The following is an 18,952-nucleotide window of genomic DNA, read 5'->3' on the forward strand; positions in this document are numbered from 1 at the left end:
TTTTGCGGAAAAACAAAAAACCCAATGATACCAAAGGAATTTTCGTCTACCATGGACTCCAACAAAACTGAATTAATGTATAAAAATCCCTGCAAATTTTTCGTATAGCACAATGCAATTCTGTGCAGCCTAGATTTTAAATTTAAAACACAATAATTATAGCAAAAATTAGCAATCAAATTCGAAGATTTAAGCAGGTACCAAAAAAAAAAAATAGTTATAATTCAGACTGAGTTCGAGAGAAGACGTGTATTGAAAAAAATTGCAAAACAAATTCTAATCATGTCATATCTTTGAATATTCCGAAGAGGACGACAATTGCAAGGTGTCTAAATGCTGTTAAATATTGCGGTAATTTGTTTTAGTTCTTGTTTGTTTTTCACCTTTTGAACTGTGCGACCTGACCAAAAGTCAAACCCACCTTATGTGGGCAAACAATGCTACGACGAACAATAGATCTAAAATGCCGACAGAATCAAGTAAAAAACTACCAAATCACTTGAGCTAATTAATAAATTTTGAAAGAAAGAAATATGCCAGTAAAGGTAATGACGGAGATTAAGGGAACCTACAATAAAATAAAAAGGCGAAAAGGAAAACACGGGCGGCGCAGACAAAACGGAACCTTTTGTTCCCGGACGAGAACAACAAACACAGACAACTCCCATTTCTAACAAGGACTGAAATCTCGTAACATTTACCCCCATAACAATGCAACACATACACATTATGAGACATTCACACAGCATTGCTGTGCAGTAACAGGTTGCAATTGCAGTCAATTGGCTGTCCAATGTACACATTGTCATTGTCGTTCCCTCAATGCTGCCTTTTGTTATTTTTATGTTTTTTACATAGAGCACTGAAGGAAAGATCTCAAGGATCTGCAATGAGACTCAAAGACGCCTCCTAAGATCGTTCTGTGTTTTTTTGCACATACCATTGCGGCAGCTATTTGATGTTTCCTTTGATTTGAAGGCGTACATTTACTTATACTTTGACCTTTTTATTTTGTATCAATCCTTGACCTTTTGCGGAGAAAATACCGACGGTGATTGCGCAAAAATCATGTTTTGAACACCTCGTTATGTGTATCCGTTGTGTGCGTTCGCCCACCACCTCTCTCCCATTATTGCTTCCAGTATGAAGGAAAATGAAAGAAAGTCGTAATATGCACACACCTTTGCAATGCCTGTTCAACGATGCCTTTCCGATGTACAAATTGTACGTTTGCCCCACTCTTTTATGGCCGTCGATTTAAAGTGTCAACCGAACAAAAGCCATGTCGACTTTATATTCGAGTTTTAGTGTGTTATACAAATGTACCTCCACTTTGCGGCATCTTTAGTTCTCGGCAGGGAGTCCTGTACGGTCGTTTTCATCTCTTTGTCTCTGTCGGTATTTTCTCATTTTGTGGGGCCACCGTTGCACTCAATGGGGATTGCTGTGACTGGGAACAAAGCAGTTGATGTGGGTTTCTATTTTTTATGTTGATTTAATGTGAGGTTTGATTAGTTAAAAAATAGTTTATTAATTTTTAATATATATTTTTTTGGTAGGGTGAAGAATACTTTTTGTGTTCGCAGGTCATTGCGCTGGAAATAAACCATTCCCAGTTCCTTCATTGAACACCGCCAAGTGTCAGAGAACCTCAGATACGACAACGTTTGTTCATGTTGAAAAATTATGATTTCATCTTGTGTGCTATTGAAGGGCATATAATTCCAATATCTTTTTTCTTCCAAAAACAAATACAAATAGTTCTTACCCTGTTTATGTTAAAGGCTGAAATGAATAGGAAATGCAAGAGTGTATTTTCGATGGACTCATAATTCAACAGCCTAAGGAAATCTCTTTAATAATTTCCAAAATTTTACATAATCAGCATCCTGCGATATCTTGTCGTTTTACGCTATAGATTCGCTCATTCAATTTCAATTGGATTCTGTCATAAATTAATCTCGAAACTGGTTACAATTTATCTTCGTGCAGAAAAAACTCGCATATGATATTCTGCGAATATTGACAATTGACATTTAGAGAACGCGAAATAAGTATATCTTAGCCCTTTTCGTAGACCTACGCAAGTTGATCTGAATCTATTTGACACAAACCACGCCAGGTTTTGTGCTTTAAATTAATGTGAATTTCTATGACCAATCAAACTCATTCTACTCACTATTTCAACGACGTGAAACCTTCGAAAACGTTATGGACTGAACCTAAATTTTACTCAAATAACTCACAAACAACTTCCTCGAAACATACACATAAGTGCATATGGATATTTCATTTGGCCCATTGCATTTATGTGTGTGTTTGTGGAGGCGTAGGTGGTTGCTGGCTGCCGCGGTTTGGTGATTTTTGAGAGTTGTTGTCCTACTTGGTATTGCGTATTGTCATTAACATGTTTGTAACTCTATTCCAACTGTCAACTGCCTCTCGAAACAAACAATAGCGGCACCATTCATGTCACCTCTTGAACATACGATTGTGGCCACGACTCGAACTGAAGTTGTCAAATTAAACATATTTAACACCCTTATTGATAGCCACCGACGAGACGTGCTTCCCAGGAATGTCTGCTTATACCAAACCAAGTCTGATGTCCTCAACTATGGTGGGCCGTTCTAAATTTGTCAGAGCATATTCGAGATTATGTATAATTTTATTAATGGCGGCGGTAATCTTTTGACAGATTTGTCATGGTAAAGTAGTTCTTATTACAATTCGGCTTTTGGAATATTCATCATTATGTTGTATCCGGATTCCTCCTTCAACATTCTTTGTAGCTATTATTAGGTTACCATAAATAAAGTATACGACAATTGTGGAATCGCTAATAAGGAGACACTTCGTACTTTATAGTTGTGAACCGTGGGAACATAAAAAAAAATCAACAGTCTTTACTTTATCGCTTAACATTTTTTTATAATGAAACTCATAATACATTTATTGCGTCATGTAAATCCCTTTTTATTACTCCTTTCTCAGTGAATTTTCAATATGTACGGGATGTGATCTTGAGAAGTTTTTGTAATGTTTGGTATTGACCGGGTTATTTGCTTGATTTATGCTTATGTCTAAGTCGAGCCATTTTTTGTCAGACTCCAACCCCAGCCCCATTTTTCACGACTCCGACTACAACTCCGCTGGAGACTATGAAAGTAATTTCTACAACATTAACTAAAAAATATTTACTATACAGTTGGGGTTTTCGTAACATATTCATAAAATGTCAATTGTTAGAAACTTTGTCTACCATTTAAAAAAGAATCCAATAAAAACCTACGTTAACTTCGACTGGACCGAAATTTGCAGATTCTCCCCTGTGAGAAAACCGTTAAGCTTTCAAAATATATCAAATAGTGGAGACTATAATTACAATTTCTACAATTTCTGTACCAAATTCGAAAGAACTACTTAGTTTTAAGAAGCAATCGGAGATAAATAAGTTCTTCTAATCTAGGAGACAAAATGCGATATTTTCCTTTCGGTCTTGTATGACTCCAAAATTCAAAAGACATTCTCATAAAATACCCGTAATTCTTCAATTGCCCTGCAAAAGGTCTTCCAAATACGTGTCTCCTGCATCCGTCAGAGTCGTAGCTGCAGACATAAAAAGTAGCGCTCAAAAATTAAATCTATTGTCTCAAAAAGTACTATAATTGGTATTGGCCAAATGTTACCCATAACGCAATATCCGTTACTTTTTCTGCGCTTTAAACTAAAACTTATTTGTTGTTTCTGTATTTCAAATAAGTAATTCTAAGCCAAAACAACTGTATTTTTCCTCACGTTTATAGATAACTTTTTTGTTTGGGTGTTCAGTACACCATGTTTTGACTTTGGGAAATCATGCAATCAAATCATACTTGAAATTTATATACTCGAATTGTAAACTATAACCTGATTTAAAGTCCTACGACGAGTGGTGCTCATTCAACTGATTAAAGAATCAGGCAGCACTCATTGATGGGAAATAGTTTAGTGAATACACATCAGAAACAAGTGTGAATAGCTACATACATAGTATTGTATACTAACTCTTATAGATGATTATGGGGAAAGATCCAGTTAAATGCCCTAAAATTATATGAAACAAGCACGATTTTGTAAAAAAATCTCACTATTTTAAATGAATTTCATTCATAGTGGATTGTGAGAAATGTGAGAATATGAATTGAGAGGACTTGAATAAAAACACTCAGAGTATCAATACAATTTCAGGCGTTTTAACGGATTTCCGAAACGGAATAACAAAAAACTCATGTCGTATCTCTATACGATATGAATGCTTCATTACAGGTAATATGAAGATGAGAGAATTAATCTTTCTCTTCGTTTCAATAGAAAGAATACCATGTCATGACAAATAATATTTAATGTTATGCTAAAGCGGAAATCGACATTTTGAAATAAGTTCGTTCATGCGATGGAATTGGTTGTAGTATCGTTTCCGTTTTTAAAGAATGTCCTGCCTGTTTTCACGCTGATTGCCGTAGGTTTGTGTGTGGTTAGATTTCCTTTCGTTTTTTTTTTTTGTGGTTTGAGAAACCCATAAATTAATTGAGTATCCTTCCGGCATTTAACGATGACGGTTGCACAATATAACAAAAGGGTGACAAATAGGCAAGTGTCTTCTAATTCGTGTCCTTTTGTGGCTTACGAAAACAATAGCGCGTCTTTACCTGATTTAATGAAGGTAACCAATTATAGCAATGGTACTTATTCTATTTACAAAAGCCTTATCGAGAAGAATACTGCACATATGACTTCATATCTTATTGATACAATTCAAACATTATTCACAATTCATTTTGGTAGTAAGTTATAATTTAATGTAATAAATAAATATTAAGGCAAATACTTTCATTAAAATACGACAAATAACTTAAATTTGTCCACCAACAACTTAACTTGGAGCCTAAAGTTCATTTCGTACGGACAGTAGGGAGAATACTTACTTACAATTACCACCACTGACCTTTCGTAGCTTTTCTAAGATCGGCTGGAATCCATGTTCTCAAAGTACGTGTAGCTGTTGGCGACTTCCTGGAATTCCTGGAAGCTTCGGTGCTTTATTTGTGATTTTGTTACTTATCCACATTCTTCTTTTAATTACGGGCCAGCATGCGCACGGAATACGCATTAAACAGGTAATCTGTCGATACAGGTATAATTATTTTGACAAAATCTACATTTGTCGTAAAAGGCATATAATTATTGTCAGTATTCATAGAACGGGGTTTCTCTTTGACCTCTCAGCTATGAAAAAAAAAATTATGGACCACAGAAATTCTAGCTTCCTTTCTGTTTGGGTAAGCGGATGTTCAAATAGGGAGGCAAAAGCAAAACGGCATAAGTATTTTGAAACGTCATGATTATTTTACTTTTGGTACTTAATCGTACTTTTTGGTACCAAAATTAATTGTTTTAGCTAAATTATTAACACTTAAGTAAAAATACATTTGATAGTCATAGATTTTAAACTCGTATAGGGAATGTTGGTGTCAAACTTTGTAACGAAATATAAAATAACAGTTTAGGCAATAAAGATAACTAAAGATCAGATATTACTGCAGTTATCTGTTTATTTTTTAACGAATGAACATCAAAGTACTGAAAACGCTGCAAAAATGCATCATGTAGGCAGAAAATGTGGATTTGCAGAGGTTGATCTTCAATAAATATAACAGAATTTAATATGTAACCCTACTTTTGCATAAAAAAATCCACAATTTCTTAACAAGTTAGATTTAAAAAGAAGCTCTCTATTAAAAATTGAACCTCAAGACATTAGAAAAAAAAAATAATTTGAAGTCATATTTTGCTTTTCCACTCGGTTCAGAACGCATATCCACAAAAAATGCCCATTCGATTTCCAAAAAAAAATCATTTACCCTACCCAATCATTATGGCAGAGCATATTGTAGACAGATAAATGTATATTTGAACATAATTCATCTCATTCGTGAAACTTGAGCCAAATAGTTGGAATCTTTGTGAAATAAATGTCATTCTGATGTTATTTCCATGCATAAATGCTCCCAGATATCATAATTATCTTATCCACCCTTTAAAATACTGGCATATTTTCTTTTTATCGTTAATGGACTGTAATTAATATTTTGACATATTAAACTATCTTTCATAACAACATGGCGGAAAACATATCGAAGTGTTACGTATTCATTGGCAGAATATTCCTCCTATGGTAAGGCTGAATTTTATAGAGCAGGTTGGCAGCGAATTTCTGTTTCATACTTTAAATTATTTTCTTTAAATATCTTATTTGTAAGATAGAAAATGTTCTTAGTCTCATGAAAATGTTGAAATCCACAAAATATTACGAAATAATGGGAGAAAACCATCGAAAATGGTATTTAAGGATAAATCTCTTGAATGCCCCTATAACCTTGAAATATCGATCAGTAAATGTTTCCATAATAATACAAATGTTTATGAAATATATTCCTTTCACCGTAAATGATAATAACACTGTTCAACACTGAAATGCAAACAACTTCTTTTGGGCATTTTCAGAATGTACAAGGTGGCGCAAAAGTAATCTTCCGAAGTTTTTTGGCTGTAATTTAAAAAAAAAAAAAATGAAAAACTTTGATTTTTCTTGTGGATTATTTTTATTTGGTCTTTTAATTTTTTTTTTTTTACATCAAGTCGAGAATATGATATCAGATAAATGGCCGCCGTCACAGTTTATTGTGATTTGAGCCCTTTTTATGGCATTTTACATCACTTTGGCCAAAGCTTCCGGCGATAGGTCCTAATATTCTTGGCGGATATTGTCTTTAAGAGCTGAAAGAGTCTGAGGCTTGTTGACATAAACCCGCGACTTCAAAAAGCCCCACAAAAAGAAGTCTGGAGCGCCTCATCACTCATGATTTTTGATGAAAAATCATCTTCCTCTTGGTCGAGATTAAGGATGGATTGATCGTATGTTAGACGCGATTGGCGGTCAGCGTTCAACAGCTGATGCACCGTCTGGACTTTGTACGGAAACATCTTCAAATATCGTACCAAAATTCGCTGTAAAGACAGTCAACTGATACGCATTTGCGTGGCACGTCGTCTGGTCTATGTCGAAGGCGCTTCCGTGACATCCTCGGCTACATCAGCAATATTCTCTGCAGAACGGATACTCCGGGGTCTGCCATGCCTGGCAGCATCTCGTGTTGTGCCAGTCTCTTCGAAGCGAGCGGCTAAACGTCTGCGACGAAATTCACGTTGTGCCAAAGTCACCGTCCGATTATTGGTCAAATAGTCACCAATATTCCGCGGTCTGGAACAGTGTAGCGTAACATTGTTTATCAACGTGTATTTCGCATGTGTTTACTACACAAATGTCAAAACAGAACTGACATTAGGGGCCAATCGCAAAAATTATAGCATTTTCTGATAGGAGTATTACTTTTGCTCCACCTTGTACATATTGAGACTACAAAACTCCTAGTTGGGTTTTGTGTTTTTAGATCGGGTTTGGATTTTATGGCCTCACCTATACCGGACTAAAACGACCCTTTTTCATTGATCTCAGAAACTAATAAGAATTTTGAGTTGGGGTAGTCCTAAAGTAGTAGAACTAGGAAAAACCGCACCTAGCGCATCAAAATTAATAAAATATAGGAAACTTAACAAAATTTCTGGAATTATGGTCAGTAACAGCCAAACTATTGAGAGTTGAACTAAGTAACCTTTCGCAAAAAAAATCCAAATAATGTGCGCAGCAATTCTTCAGAACATTCTGAAACTGTAAAACACTTATTTCATGCCGTTTAGGCGGTATTTTATACCATACATTTCCAACAAAGTTCACACAGGCTGTTTATGCTCATATTGAAATTTCAATACACTGTCGATATACATATTTATCAAATTGTCGTTGGAAAATATGTTAGACACAACGCGAGAGACATTTTACAACAAAGATATGTTTTAAAGAGTTGTGTATTACATTCCAGCAAATATTTTTGCCAAAGATAACATTAAGAAAAATTTAAATGTTTTGGATATAACACCACACCAACAAATTGTATACATGAGTACACATTTACAAAACCATCTGCTTGTATCAACACTACTTCTCAACTTTGATTCTCATTCCAAATTTCAAGCTTTTAGGTCTATCCATAATATCAAATTGTACTAAATTTAGTACATTTCAGTAATTTACGTACACATATAGTTCGAGTCTTTAAAAACAGTTCGAACGTACATCCTATATTCCATCAATGACGCTCATTCCAAATTTCAGAATTCTAGCTCTACTGATTCGCCAAATACAAATAGTGCCATATTTAGTACTTTTCGTACCCTTCTAGAACGAATTTCCAAAAACCGAGCCTTATCGATCACCCTCGCCCAAAGACTAACCACCACCCAAAATGTCAGTATTCTAGCTTCAGCCGTTTCGTCTGGGCGTTGATTATTAGCAGCCACACAAATTACACCATTTTTAGTACATTTTAGTACTTTTCACACCCTTCTAGGTCGAATTTCCAAAAATCCAGTCTTATCGATCACCTTCACCTCAAGACTAACCACCTCCCAAAAATTAAAGATTCAAGCTTCAGCCGTTTCGTCTGAGCCGTGTAGATCTGTTAGTCATCATCACTCAACTCTTTTATATATACAGATTACGGAATTTGTAGATATATTACAAAATTTGAGACATTAAATGAGGTTATTCGTGCTCATTATTTTTCCAAATATTTTCTTCTTGTTCTTATCTACAAGTTTTTGAGGATGTCATGGAAAGATTCGTATTGCTTTCAAAGATATAGCCCCGATTTGCTTTAAAAAGTCAATATTTAACCATGTTTAGGTAGAGCCTTAAAATCCGAACCCGATCTAACAAAACAAAACCCAAATATGGCTTTTGCCTATTGGGTCTGTACTTCCGTAAAAACCACATTAGAAGTTGTTTGCACAAAATTACCTTGAAAATGTTGCACAGTGTAATCAAAGGCATAAATAAGTCATTTTTCATTGTTGAGATCTAAAATAATAGAACACATTTGTCAAAATGCTTATGCCACGCAGTGAAATTTTTTTTCGTTACAAAAGTACATGAGTACATTTATTACCTAATAGGTAGTTTACACTATCTATCAATGTCATATGACACGAAATAAAAACATTCCATATATACCTACGCAGGCAATGTGAAGACGTAATTTTATCGCAATTTTGCTGGTGTGGACGCACAAAGTAAATGGCGTAAGGAAAATCCCCAATATTGAACATATTAGCGACTATATAACGATGGAAAATTTCATGCCATATGACATTTACATACAGTGTAAACTACCCCTAAGTTGTAAAAATGTATTACTAAATTAAAGTACTTTAGTAACTAGATATTTATAAAAAACCAAAACAAGTAAAAAAGTGTCAGACGGCTTTGCCGAAAGATGTATACCCTCAGCCAATGTAAAGCGAAACTTTTACCTCCGGACAGATCGAATGCATTTAAGTTCTCTTCAGAATTTTGTGGCCCGTTTTGGACATTTGAACTTGCCGACAAAAATGTGGATTAGGAATTAACTGCACTAAGACACAAATGTTGAAATTTTGTAGGACAGGTACCCTTAGGGAGGACCCATATGGACCATTTTAGAAGTTAAACTAAATTTTGATAAAATATTAGGAGATCCAAAGTTTGGACAAAATTGGTTGCCCTATTCAAGTGACATCGTCCTAGCATTTAGTGACATTTTTTTAAATATTTGGGAGAAGTATCGAAAGTTGTGCGCCGGTATTGCCCATGAAACTAAGTTTGGATATAATATGACCAAGACCAAATGTCGTGCTCTCCGACAGCCACATATGGTGACATAGGGGTTTTTTACACCTTTCAGGCTGTTTTCCCAAGAAATATGGACTTGCCCCTGAAAAAACTTTTACCGTCGTAATGGAGGTAGCGAATGCAAATCGCTTCAACAAAAATCAAAGTGATTCGAGAGCAGGTCTTAAAATGAACTTATCCGAAATTTTGTGTGAGAGGTACCAGAAGGAGTAGACAAATATAGTCCATATTCGAACGTGATCTATATCTGGTAGAAATATTAGGATGTGCAAAGTATAGATTACATCGGTCACTCCCTTCAAGAGTTATCGTGCGCAAATTTTTTCCGAACATTTTTGAAGTTTTGTGGGGGAGTTACCTGAAGGAGTGCACCGATATAGCCCATCTTCGAATTTAAACTGTGCTTTGAAGGCTAAATTTTGGACCGAATCGACAAATCCGTTCGAGAGTTATCTTGCGCTCCAACCACTTCACAAGGTGTCATAGGGGCTTTTTGCACCTTTCCGGCCATTTCCTCAGGAAGTATAGACTTCCCCTGATGAAACTTGTACCGTCGTATGGGGGGGGGGGGGGAGTGAATACAAGTTGCTGCAACAAAAATCAAAGCAATTCGAGTGCAGGTCCTAAACTGAACTTATCCGAAATTTTGTGTGGGTGGTACCCGAAAGAGTGGGCCGATTGAATCCATATTGGAACCTCATCTAAGTCTGGTAGAAGTTTCACGATGTGCAAAGTATGGACCAAATCGGTTACTCCCTTCAAGAGTTATCATGCCCACAAATTTTCCGAACATTTTCAAACTTTTGTGGGGGAGGTACCGGAAGGAGTGGACCGATATAGCTCATCTTCGAACTTAAACTAAGTTTGGACAAAAGATTACGAAAGCCAAAATTTGAATCGAATCGGTTCATCCGTTCGAGAGTTATCGTGCGCACCAGCCAGCCAGACAGACAGACGGACAGACAAACTTGTCAAATAATTATGGGAATGAATGTACATGCTCATTTACTCAAAAACGCGTTTTATTTCTTTTTATTTTCTTTACTTTTTCACGGTTTGTATGCTTGAGAACTGGTCGCTTTATGGATTGAAGCATTGTTGCTACACCGTATTGATATATTTAATTCAAAATAATTCAAATATAGCGATTTGCCCATATAATATACATATTATACTTATGTAGAATGGTCTGATATGCAAGTTTATATCCAACGACTTGCGGTCGTAATGAAAAAATAAAAGAAATAACTGCAATAGAAAACTTACATGCAATCGGTCAGGGTACTTTTTAACGGTAGGAGAAAAATCTCAACTTATTTCATAATATTTGTTCATGGTCTACACGGCTATTTAGTGGTATTTTATATATTTTCAAAAAATGCAAAAAAAAATGCAACCCTAATTAACATATGTGGTTCTACTAATGACTTTTTGTTTATGTTTTACATTTATTTCAGGGAGAGATTCTGATATTAGTGATACCGAATCTGAGCCGGGTATACCTTTAAAGCGCAAACAACGGAGATCTCGGACAACCTTTTCCGCCGACCAATTGGAAGCTTTGGAAAGAGCATTTGCTCGCACTCAATATCCAGATGTATATACTCGTGAAGAATTGGCCCAAACCACACAGCTGACAGAGGCTCGAATACAAGTTTGGTTTAGCAATCGAAGGGCGAGGCTGCGCAAGCATTCTGGAGGCGCTAATATGAATAGTGCGCCCAATAGTACAGGTGTAGCAACGTCGGCTGGAACAACTGCCAGTGGCGCGGGTGCTCTATCGTTTGGTTCTTTGGCCATGGGATCAATGGGTTATAGTCCAGCTGCAGGTAGTACAGCCTCAAGTACGGGTATGAACGAACAGCATAGTGTACATGTGGCGGCAGCAGCGGCTGCGGCTCACCATCCTGCTCACCAACATCATCATCACCATCATACGCAAATGGGGGGCTACGATTTAATGGCAGCACAGTCGGCTCACCAAGGATTCTCTGGAAGTTTTCATAATACACACTTTCCCCCACAAAATTACTATCATCAAGGTAGGTCTATAGCGAAAAAAGTAATAAAAACTATTCTGTAACATAAATATTTTGTCTTTATTTTTTGCGCAGACTATTCCAAGCTTTCGATAGATGATTTCTCTAAACTAACGGCCGAAAGTGTTTCGAAGATGTCACCATCGCTTCATCTCAACGATAATTATCCTAAATTGGAAAATCCTTCGAATTGGTCTCAAGCAGCAGCCTATCAAACGGCAGCAGCTGCTGCCAATTACTCAGCTGCCCATCATGCCCAACTCAACGAATATGCGGCTGCGGCTGGCACTTTGACGCATAACAGTGTTTCCACCGCCACTGCAGCGGCTACCGCCGCTGTTCCGACAACATATCAACATATACCACATACCCAAAGCGATGCAAAATATTGGTCATGAAATTCATTTTACCCGAATTCAATTCGAGATTAACCATTTAAAGTAACGTTTACATAGGATCCATTATTATGATTAATTTGACATATGTATATGAAAATGTGTCCAATAGGTCAAATTAAACATGTATGTTTATGTGTTTGTATGTAAACGTAGCTTAACATAGAAGAAAATCAAATCGTTCCTACTTTTCCTACCATCATCCCTTTCCATGGACTACCTTAATGTTGATGACATATGACATAAAACGAAGACCAACGAAGGATAAGTAAAGAAGAGAGAATATGGAAGATTTAAGCCAAAAAAGAGAGCTAGGTGATTCACGTTCTATGTATGAAGATAAGACTGAACCCAGATTTCAATATAGAAATATAAACGTGTTGAGAAATAGGTCATGCCAAGTGCTGCCACTCGCTAGACATAGTCCGAATCACGACGGCTGTTGTCCAAAGTTAAATATTTGTATGTAATTATGTATATCCATATTTAATGGAGTCCTTAGATTTCCGATTCAGAACTAGTTATGTAATTAGCATGTATGTACATATATACGGACCTTTTTATAAATTGTAGAGAAAATGAGATAATTAAAAATAAATCAATATATATAAAGATATAACAACTAAGAAAGTTTTCATTTCTATTATGCTAGAACTACATTTGTATCATGGTACAAATACACAGGTAGCCGCATCGGCAATTGTTGGTAACATAAGGTGTCAAAATTTGACATCAATTCAATGCAGTTGACACATTATGTTACCATCAGCTGGCATGATAATGCTACCTGTATTATTGTACCATGATTTGTATGAATACATACACTCCGGTTCATCTGAATAGAACCAACCAATATTTGTCTACAAATACCGTTATATCTGACGAAAGGAGAGGAATTGTAAATTATAATTTTGTGGACATGTAGAGTATATAGTAGCCGATATTTTCAATACCTAACATGTTTCACATATGCGTTATAACGGTACTTTTTACTCGCTTTATGAAAAAATGTCAAAATATTAGCATTTTTGAATTGTTCACCAGGATAGAACCACCGTAAGAATTAACACAAATCCTTTGTTAGATGTGGTAAACTTTAACAAAAAACTATTTATAATTATAAATAAAGGCCGTTAGTGTTGATTGTCAACAAATATTGTGCAAAAATTTGTATTAGGGTCTTGAAATTTGATGAAAATCTTTATGAAGAAATCGGTAGAAACAATTTATAAAGACAAAATTTTATACTGAATTAAGTTCAAAATTTTCAATACTAAATTTTCTATACTACAATAAAACTACAAAAAAGTCACATCTGATAGGTTTATGAGTCCGAAACAGAGGAAATATGGTAAAGATAATTCAAAATTCTACCTTTCCAATCCAAAATTTGATATTTTATTTCAGGAAAGTGAATGCAAATCGATGGGTTCCACCCAGTTTCGTTGGCTGTGGACATCTACAGGTCCAAAAAATAAAGAAAATCCCACCGCCGAACGCTTCATGTCGACATCAAGTCCTTGGAATTTCAAAAGGTTCTAAGACATTTGATGTGAAGAAACAGCTTAACGATAGGGAAATGCAGACGTTAATTTTTTCGAAAGGAAAGGGTTTAATTTTGATATTTATGATGTTCACACATCCTTTTCTCATAGTATAAGTACCGCAAAAATATTTCTGATCCGTTATTACACAAAAATAGCGCCTATATTTCTGTGCTTTCCTTGCCATGCGATATCTTTAAATCAAAGCCCTTGATGTTGACATGAAGCGTTCGGCGGTGGGATTTTCTTTATTTTTTGGACCTGTAGATGTTCACAGCCAACGAAACTGGCTGGAACCCATCGATTTGCATTCACTTTCCTGAGATAAAATATCAATTTTTGGATTCGAAAGGTAGAAATTTGAGTTATCTTTACCATATTTCCTCTGTTTCGGACTCATAAACCTATCAAATGTGGCTTTTTTGTAATTTTATTGTAGTATAGAAAATTTTGAACATAAATATAAAATTTTGACTTTATAAATTATTTCTACCGATTTCTTCATAAAAATATTGTTTGGTGCTCTAAGCCTCAATTTTTATCAAATTTCAAGACCCTAATACAAATTTTTGCACAATATTTGTTGGCAATCATCACTAACGGCATTTATTTATAATTATAAATAGTTTTATGTTAAAGTTTACCACATCTAACAAAGGATTTGTGTAAATTTTAAGGGTGGTTCTATCCTGGTGAACCATTAAAACATGCTAATATTTTGACATTTTTCATAAAGCGAGTAAAAAGTACCGTTATAACGCAACAAGTTAGGTATTGAAAATATCTGCTACTATATACTCTACATGTCCACAAAATTATAATTTACAATTCCTCTCCTTTCGTCAGATATAACGGTATTTGTAGACAAATATTTGCTGGTTCTATTCAGATGAATCGGAGTGTATGTATGTGTAAATCATCAAAGGCATCCCAATTCTTCGGGTAACTGGGGAATAACTAGCAATTTTGCTGGCTACTGGTAAACACAACTAGTTACCACCCAATCTACTCTCAGTGCTATAGACTGGTGAATTTAACATGGCGATGTCATAGGAGGGGCAATTGTCTTTTCATTGCATTAAAATTAACCAGTCAATTCGGTAGTCGAAAAATTACAGTCAAAATGACTAGTAAGTTGAAGTCAGATAAATGGGTAAATGCATATATACATTAGCCACTCTATATTTTATTACATGGCGTGCAAAAATTTTACAAAGGACAATATAATCTTGTATACATATAAAAATGATAGGTTCATCTTGATCCTTGATACTGGAACTTGTGTGTGACTACTTGACACAGCGACTTATGTTTATTTGGTTTTTGGGGTGTCTTTCTCGTGTGTCATTCAAATCACTGAAATAAAATGTATAAAAATTTAATGAAATGACGCGATAATGAATTGTGTCAAAATATGTATCAATATTTACCACAGATATATTATAAATATTCTTCTAAAATTATTCGTTCTTTCTATTAGCCGTAACATGTTCTTTTTTGTATCTTCAATTTTTGCACAACAAAAGCACCAAAATACTTTTTTTAATTATGAATAAACAACATGACATTTCCTATTTTGTAAACCAGTAAGGAAAGTATCAAAGTCGGGAGGGGCCGACTATATGATACCCTACACCACTGTGAATATGTAAAATATAAATCGGACCTATATCCAGATCTTAACCGATTTCGATATGATTTGGCACATTTATTTCCAGACCGAGTTCAGTCATACATTCCAAATATCATTGAAATCGGACTTATATAGCGTGTTTGGTGCAGCAAATACGCGAAATCGGCCGAAAATATATATGGGAACTATATCCAAATCTAAACCGATTTCGATATAATCTGGGACACGTATTTCTAGATCGAATTCAGTCAAACATTCCAAATTTCATCAAAATCGGACGTATATAGCGTGATTGGTGCAGCAAATACGTGAAATCGGGCGAAAATATAAATGGGAGCTATATCCAAATCTGAACCGATTTTCACCAAAAGCAATAGCGTTCTTCCTATGGCTAAAAAAATTGTAGTCCCCAATTTTCAGCTGAATCAGACAAAAAATGCGACCTGTACGTTGCGAACAAAAATACATGGACGGACGGACAGACGGACGGACATGCATAAATCGACTCAAAAAGTAATTATATGTATATCCCCAAAGGGAACTATGGGTCTATTTCGTTTCCTTTCTTATGTTACATACAAATGCACAAAGACATAATACCCCTTACCACAGTGTGGTGTAGGGTATAAAAAAGAAATAATGTTGAAAAGTGATTACAAGAGAGAAACATTGTCGATTACACTATCCATCGGTAGACTATAAAATAGTCAATATATATTACACACCGCATTACCTTTAACTACATAGTGAATTGACATGATAGGCAAGGAAGCCCATTTCCAGTTATAAAAGCAGGCTATTTTGTGTGTAATTTATGGGTATAAAGTAACTAGGATCAATGAGTAACTAGTTACATAACTATGTCAAAGTAGACAATTGCTATTTATTGAACAACTGCGATTTTATAGCATTATAACAGTGCCGCTCTGACTTAGCAAAGCATTACCTACAAATATATTTAAGTATAAGTAGCATAGAATATGTGGTAGAATTTTCAAGTAAATCGGAACAAAATTGATTGAGGTATGATCTTAAAAAGGGGAGAAACGCGTTTTTTCTCGAAATGGGATCTTTAAAAAAGGTGTCAACACTATATACGAGAATTCATATATTTTTTATAGTGAACATCGTCAACCGCTTTAATAATAAACTGGTTTTCGTAGACGATTATTTGCCACATAGCTATGTACTAATTTTTATACCCTCAGCATTTATGCAAACGAGGGTATATACACTTCCTTACGGGCAAAATGTGCCTCATCCAAATATTGGTTTTAGACCCCAAGTTTGTTTGGACGAAATCTGTTGCAGACAACGGATCAATCGATTCGGTCCAAAATTTGGCTTTCGTAATATTTTGTCCAAACTTAGTTTAATTTCCACTTCTTCCGGTACCTCCCCCACAAAAGTTCAGAACATTTGTGCGCACGATAACTCTTGAAGGGAGTAATCGATTTGGTCCATACTTTGCACATGAATTTCCAATATGGTCTCAATCGGTCCACTCCTTCAGAAAAGTTCAGTTAAGGGTCTGCTCTCGAATCGCTTTATTATACCCTACACCACTATGTGGGGAGGGTATTATAAGTTGGTTTTGGCCAAAAAGTTTGTAACGCATCGAAATAATGGTCGTAGACCCATACTTATATATATCAAAATGAATGTCTCGACGAGCTGAGTCGATCTGGCTTTGTGTGTCCGTCCGTCAGTCCGTCCGTCTGTCCGTCTGTCCATCTAAACCTTGTAAGAAGCCTATTGTTTTTGGTGATGGTCGGATAATAATTAGGGGTCGGAATAAGCATAAAAGTTATTTGGAGAAAAAGTCTACATTTTATTCCAAAGCAAATATCTCAGCGTCTATAAGGGGTATATAAAAAGCAAAACTTGGCAATGAAAGTAGAAAATATCACCTTTGAAACGATGTAACGTAGGTTGTCCTAAGTGGTCACACAACGAAGATATCACAATAGTCGCTAATAGAACCCAACTTTTCATTTTTGCAATTTTAATAATAATGACGGATGTCACACCTTTGGTCGGGACCTTCTAAAAGCAAAGCCTGACTAAGAAAATAGAAAATCCCATCTTTAAAATTATGCAAATTAAGTTGGCGTAGGTATTCAAATAATAGAGATATCGCAATAGTCGTTAATGCATCCCTTTTTTCCACTTTTTCTGCAATCACACTACAAGTCGGAATTTTGATCGGATCATCACGAAATTTTCTCACCGAGATAGAAGCCTATTGATGTTGGTGATGTCGAGAGTAGTCAAATATAAAACTAAATATTAATTAGATTGGTTCAGTTCGCCTCCGTAAAAGAAATGTTTTCGAGTGAAAAGATTATGCACAGGGGTAGTAGTGTAGGGTATCACATAGTCGGGCTCGTACCGACTATAGCCTTTTCTCACTTGTTTTTGTTGTAACAACTTGTATTCACTGTCCCCTATCAGTTTCATCAGGGGCAAGTCTATAACTCTAGAACGGATCTGCCGATTCGGTCCAAAATGTTGCCCTCGTAATATTTTGTCTAAACTTAGTTTAAGTTCGAAGATGAGCCATATCGGTCCACTCCTTTAGGTACCTCCTCAACAAAAGTTCGGAAATGTTGGGGAAAATTGTGTTCACGATAACTCTCGAAGGCAGTACCCGATGTGGTCTATACTTTTCACATCGTAATATCTACACGGGACATAGATCAGGTTCGAATATGGACTATATACGTAAACTCCTTTGAGTAACTCCCACACAAAATGTGGAGTAGTGCAGCTTAAGCCATGCCTGTCCACTCCTTCAGGTACCTTCCTCCACAAAAATTCAAAAATGTTCGGAAAAATTGTTCGTACGATAACTCTTGAAGGGAGTGGCCGAATTGGTCTATACATTACACATCCTAATATATCTACCAGATATAGATCAGTTTCAAATATGGACTATATTTGTCCACTCCATCCGGTAACTCCCACACAAAATTTCAGATATGTTCACTTTAAGACCTTATATCGAATCACTTTGATTTTTGTTGAAGCAACTTGCATTCGCTGCCTCAATTACGATGATAAAAGTTTTTTAGGGGCAAGTCCATACTTCTTGAGCAAACAGCCCGAAGGGTGTAAAAACCCCCTATGGAACCATACATATGTTGTGGCTGGAGATCCACATCCATAACGGTTAATGTCGGTGCATTCCTCTTACTATCTCGTCCGCAAAACTTTTGATCTTTAATCCTAATCAACAATTTCGTCGGTTCAAACAACCAAAATGTTTAAAACCCCCTAAATACATACGTATTTTGGGAAAAAATTGTTTCAATATACACAGGCTGAGGGTATATCTCTGTCGGCAAAGCCGACTGATACTTTTTTACTTGTTTCAGGACAAGTCCATACTTCCTGAGAAAATTGTCCGAAAGCTGTGTAGTGGCTGGAGCGCACTGTAACTCTCGAACGGATCAGCCGACTCGGTCCAAAATTTGGCCTTCGAATTCCATTGATTTTTGTTGTAACAACTT

General features: G+C 35.8%; 1 protein-coding gene across 1 annotated transcript in view; it reads left to right on the forward strand.

Moving 5' to 3' along the window:
- The window catches only part of gsb-n (paired box protein gooseberry-neuro), a 42,868-nt gene extending 29,989 nt beyond the window's left edge, over window positions 1–12,879 (forward strand). The window contains exons 4-5 of the mRNA XM_073955054.1: window positions 11,287–11,871; window positions 11,944–12,879. Of these exons, the coding sequence (XP_073811155.1) occupies window positions 11,287–11,871; window positions 11,944–12,266 (908 nt within the window). The 3' untranslated portion in view covers window positions 12,267–12,879. The remainder of the gene's footprint in view (window positions 1–11,286; window positions 11,872–11,943) is intronic.
- Window positions 12,880–18,952: the final 6,073 nt, after the last annotated feature.

The sequence above is a fragment of the Musca autumnalis genome, unplaced genomic scaffold (genome assembly GCF_047663935.1).
Source record: "Musca autumnalis isolate F117 unplaced genomic scaffold, ASM4766393v1 scaffold_5, whole genome shotgun sequence".
In the NCBI taxonomy this organism is placed as follows: domain Eukaryota; kingdom Metazoa; phylum Arthropoda; class Insecta; order Diptera; family Muscidae; genus Musca; species Musca autumnalis.